The sequence below is a fragment of the Gossypium hirsutum genome, chromosome A03 (assembly GCF_007990345.1).
Source record: "Gossypium hirsutum isolate 1008001.06 chromosome A03, Gossypium_hirsutum_v2.1, whole genome shotgun sequence".
In the NCBI taxonomy this organism is placed as follows: Eukaryota; Viridiplantae; Streptophyta; class Magnoliopsida; order Malvales; family Malvaceae; genus Gossypium; species Gossypium hirsutum.
The window spans coordinates 99,719,413-99,724,689 of record NC_053426.1 but is presented as its reverse complement, the minus strand read 5'-3'; the positions used below and the strand labels follow the sequence as shown (position 1 = coordinate 99,724,689).

The 5,277-nt window shown below is 36.2% G+C and overlaps 1 protein-coding gene and 1 non-coding gene across 2 annotated transcripts; one reads left to right on the top strand and one right to left on the bottom strand.

Moving 5' to 3' along the window:
- Positions 1-403: 403 nt before the first annotated feature.
- Positions 404-4,933, bottom strand: LOC107887703 (pentatricopeptide repeat-containing protein At1g62930, chloroplastic-like). Its single transcript, XM_016811939.1, has 7 exons — positions 4,734-4,933; positions 4,161-4,353; positions 2,628-2,810; positions 1,980-2,109; positions 1,462-1,719; positions 906-1,070; positions 404-693 (listed from the first exon to the last, which is right to left on the bottom strand). The coding sequence occupies exons 1-7, from the start codon at positions 4,931-4,933 to the stop codon at positions 404-406; spliced, it is 1,419 nt and encodes a 472-aa protein (XP_016667428.1).
- Positions 4,390-4,496, top strand: LOC121225504 (small nucleolar RNA R71). Its single transcript, XR_005923382.1, has one exon. It is a non-coding gene; the product is annotated as a small nucleolar RNA R71 (small nucleolar RNA).
- Positions 4,934-5,277: the final 344 nt, after the last annotated feature.

Here is a 5,277-nt window from a genome sequence, read left to right as displayed (position 1 = left end):
TCCGTATGTTTTCCACCAATAAATTTTTTTTACTTTATCCTGCAAAAAAAAAAATCTGCAAGCAATATTGGTTTTCCCCTAATTTCTTAACATTACCATTCTCACTTACTAACAAGTCAGAACAAAATCAACAATATTGAAAATAGACACTAAAACTCATTCTAGTTTCCAGAATCTTTTATAACTATACAATGGTTATGTAAAAACTGATTCACATTTACAAGTGATGATCTTTACACAATTTGTGAAACATTTCAAAGCAAGATTGATTTATTAGAATGTACGATGAGATCCATAAATAAGTTGGTAGTGAATACATCTGCAGAAAAGTCCTTACCAACCATTTTCATAAGAAGTTGCATTGCCTTTGAGGTATAGCTGTTTCGAAGTAACCCTCGAATCATTACATTATAATAGCAACTATTAGGCAAACAGTCATTATCTCCCATGCTCCCAAAAAACCTATCTGCTCATCTGGCAATCCCTCTTTACACAGTCCATTAATCATTACACCATATTTGTAAACATTCGGTTTTAAACCACTGTCTGAGAGTTGACGAAATAATTCCTTGGCAACTTCAATATGCCCAGCTTTGCACAACCCATCAATTAGGATAGTATATGGGACAATATCAAGTTCCAACCCACCATTTTGCATTGTTTGAAAAAATTTCAATGCCTCTTTGAGATTACCTGTTTTAAATAAACCATCTAGCAAAATCAAACAGGTCACTTGATTTGGAACTAGTCCAGAAGTAAGTATCTTTCTAAACAGTTCACATGCAGTTGAAGCTCTCCCTAATTGAAACATACTTTGCATTAGAGTGTTTTGTGTGACTATATTCAGAAAGGCGTATTTTGAGATATTTCATGAAAGAGTTCCATTGCTTCATCTAACCTTTTACCTTTGCAATATCTATTGATCATCGTGCTGTAAGTAACTATATTCGGTGCACAACCCTTTTCAATCATCAACTGTAAAACTCTTCTAGCTTTATCCATTTCGTTCTGCAAGCAATGACCATTAACTAATGCATCATAGGTAACAACATTAGACTCAATGCCTCTTCCTGAAATGAAATGGATAGAAAGAGGATGCCCGGCCTAAAAGACTGGTGGAAAAAGCTCTTTTCGTTGCGTTGGTAAACGTTGCTTTCTCATCATGTCAATGGTCTCTACAGCTTTAGAAATCATTCCTTCCTTGCAAAGTATATCAATCAATATAGTATATGTGACAATATTAAGTGAAATATTGTTATCCAACATTTCATTCAAAAGCGTTGTTGCCTCTTTCTGTTGGCCCGAATCACACATACCGTGAATTAAGCAACTGTAAGTAATGATATTTGGTTTAATGCCTTTAACCTTCATTTCAGATAAGAGATCAAGAGCCTCCTTTAACAACCCATTCTTACAAACAATCAAGGATGGTACTATATGCTACAATATTGGGTTCAAAACCTCTGCCTTCCATCAGCCTTAGAAACCCAACAGCTCTATCAGTGTTACCGCTCTTACACAACCCCTTAAGTATTGTACTGTAAACAATCAAATCAGGTTGATACCCTCTTTCAGTCATTTCATCGAATATACTAATGGCCTCAAAAATCTTACTTTGATTACAAAACCCATTAATCAAAGTTGACAAAGTTACAGCACTAGGTTCAACACCTAACTTCAGTATTTTCCCCAAAACAGAAAACCCAAAATCAATTCGACCTAATTGACAAAAGAAATTAATCAAGATGTTCAAAGAATAAAAATTATAGGAAACGCCCAATAAATCGATCTGTCTATACATAAAAACAACAATGGCATAATGTTTCATCCTAAAAATGGCTCCTAATAATTTATTAAATTACACAATTGAAGGTTTTGGGTACCTGACTATCATCTTATTGAACAAAATTAAAGCATCATCAACAATATCGAAGCGGTCATCTTTTTTTCCCTTTCCTCTAACAGGCATGGGTTTTTACTTAAGGCTTTGATGTGGGTAGCAATGTTGTTTGAAGAAGAAGAAAAAGAGTGGAAATTAGAAAGATGGCTTCCACCATTAACAACTGAACGAAGAATAAAAGAAGAAGGAAGCTTACCCATATCTTGAATCTATGCAAAATGGAAAAACAAGAGCTTAGCTTGAAAATGAAGCCATAAATGGCGTCGGCACTAACACAAGAACTGTAATTTGGGAGAAAATGAAACCACAAATGACGCCGGCACTAACACAAAATGGAAAAACAAGAGCTGAGCTTGAAAAAAAAAATTTACCCGTGAATCGAGGGAAAAGATGATGGTTGTAATGCTTCTTTATTCTCTAAGTAGTGGTGAGGGCAAAAATTGAAAAGGACAATTTTTTTTTACTTTGCATGAGAATGAATAAGTATTCAGTGGTGAGGGAAGGGAATGGCTATTCAGTATTTTCCTGTAATACACCCTGAATAGATTTAGGCTGTAATAGCATTACAGCCAACCAAACTAATGTTTGGTGGTAGGCCCGCCGAATTGGGCTGGAATCTATTCATAAGCCCCCCAACCAAACATGCTGTCAGTACCATAAAAGGAGTTTCTTCGTTTGTATTAAACTCTGTAGTGGCAATTCAAGGGTCCGTTTTATCTAATAACACCTGATCCCCAACCTTAAAGTGGTTCGTTGCTTCCTTATGCTTTTCATCGTGTATTCTTGGTTTTTCCTTGACATTTGTCCACCATTCGTCTAGTTCATCAATCTGCAACCTTCGCTCTTCATAAATTGTTTTTTTTTTGCATGAATTGGAACGTGGCTCTATCACATTTTTCCGAGGTGTTTCCTGCAAAAAATGTTGAGCCACAGGGTTACTTATATTGACAGAACTCGTATATTCATCTCAATCATTAGATGTCCTAATAGAATCATGAGCTTGGAGTTTAATCGTATCATCACCTACACAAAGTATCAATTTACATGCACCAACATCAATGATAGCTCTAGTAGTTGCTAAAAATGGCAGACCTAGAATTAAAGGTATGTCACTATCATCATCCATGTCTAAGACAACAAAATCAGCTTGGAATATAAATTTTTCAATTTTGACAAGAACATCTTCAACAGTACCCTTAGGAAATCTAATGGTTCTATCTGCCAATTGAATACTCACCCTAGTTTTTTGGGTTTCCCAAGACCTAGTTGTTTAAACATTTTATAGGACATGACATTAATACTTGCCCTTAAATCATTCAACGCATTATTAATATTTAAATTACCAATTAAACAAGGAATAGTAAAACTCCCTAGATCTTTCAATTTGTTGGGTAGTTTATTCTACAAAATGGCTGAACACACTACGTTTAGCTCCACATGCTACGAATCATCTAATTTCCATTTGTTTGCCAAAAGCTCCTTTAAAAATTTAATGGAATTGGGCATCTGCGAAAGAGCTTCAATAAACAGTAAGTTAATATGCAACTTTTTCAGAAGTCTAAGAAATTTACCAAATTGTTCGTTTGTGTGGTCTTTCTTCATCGCGTTAGGATATGGTACACGAGGTTTATACTCCTTACCAACCGGTTGTTGCTCGTTTTGGCTTACGTCAACCTTACCTTGACTTACCACACTTTCTTGCCTCGATTCTGGTTCAGATTCAACTAACCCTTCTTCTTCTCGAACAGTAATTGCATGAAGCTGCTCTCTTAGGTTAGTTTTGGTGTTGCAAGGCAAGCTACCTTGTGGTCTTTCTGAAATTTACTTAGCAAGCTGACCTATTTAGTTCTCGAGCCCTTGTATTGACGCTTATTGATTTTTAAGTGCGATTTCAATGTTTTGGAAGCGGGTTTCTAAAACCAAAATAAATATCGTCAGCATTTCCTCAAGGTTCAGCTTTTTCTATTGCTGGTAAGGTTGTTGTTTAAAGCCTGGAGGGGGTTGTGGTCTTTAATTTCCTTGACCACCTCAAGAGAAATTGGGACGGTTTCTCCAACCTGCATTGTAAGTGTTACTATAGGGATTATTCTGAGGTCTAGAAATTATTACACATATAGTTGATTTGTTCATTCTCTGTGCTAAGGCTGTAGGATAGACATTTTGGATTGTTCATCCCCCCTCCATTCGTATCACAATGCATTACCAGATGTACCTGCGTAGAACCATATAAGCTATTAATCTTTTTATTCAAAAGTTCTACCTGATTTGATAACATGGTGACCGCATCTATGTTAAAAACATTAGCTACTTTCATCGGCTTCCTTCTCATGACTTGCCACTGATAATTATTTAGTGACATTTTCTCTATAAAATCATAAGCCTCTTTAGGTGTTTTGTTATTTATAGTCCCACCGGCAGCTGCATCGATCAGTTGCCTAGTTGAGGGATTCAAACTGTTGTAGAAAGTTTGAACTTGTAACCACAGAGGTAACCCATGGTGAGGGCACCTTCTCAATAAATCATTATACCTCTCCCATGCATCATAGAGGGTCTCTAAATCCATTTGCACGAAGGAAGAGATATCATTCCTCAACTTAGTTGACTTAGCCAGTGGAAAATAATTCAATAAGAACTTTCGGTCATTTGATCCCATGTAGTGATAGAACCTCGTGGTAGGGAGTTCAACCACTATTTAGCCCTATTTCGAAATGAGAAGGGAAACAACTGTAGGTGAATGGTCTCGTTAGAAATGCCATTAATCTTGAAGGTGTCACAATATTCCAGAAAGTTGGTCAAATGAGTATTTGGATCTTCATCTTGGAAACCATCGAACTGAACAAATTGTTGGATCATCTGAATGGTGTTCGGCTTCAGTTTGAAGTTATTCGCAACAATAGCAAGTCTCGCAATACTTGATTCAGCCCCAGTTAGAGTGGGCTTGGAATAATCATACATAGTAAGATGAGCAGGATTCAGATTTCCCAGATTCGCAGCAACCACAGGAGGTAGTTGATTATTTTGATCTTCAGCCATCTCCTTAGTAATAATTATCACGTCATCTTACTCTTCCACTGTACTTCGTTGACACTGTCTTGCATCTCAACGGTTTCTGCTAGCTGTGCTTTCAATCTCACTGTCGAATATTAAAGGTCCTGATGGGTTTCTTCTAGTCATAAACTAAAGGGGCCTGCCAGAAGCAAACAAAAGAAAAATTAGAAAATAAAAATTAAACTAAAAATAAATATAAAATGCAATAAAGATAAAAATGACTGAGTTAATAAAAATTCAGTGTTCCTAATATTTTAGTCCCCGGCAACGGCACCAAAAACTTGATAAGTCACTAAACTAACTAAAATTACGACAAAGGCAAGCGCACC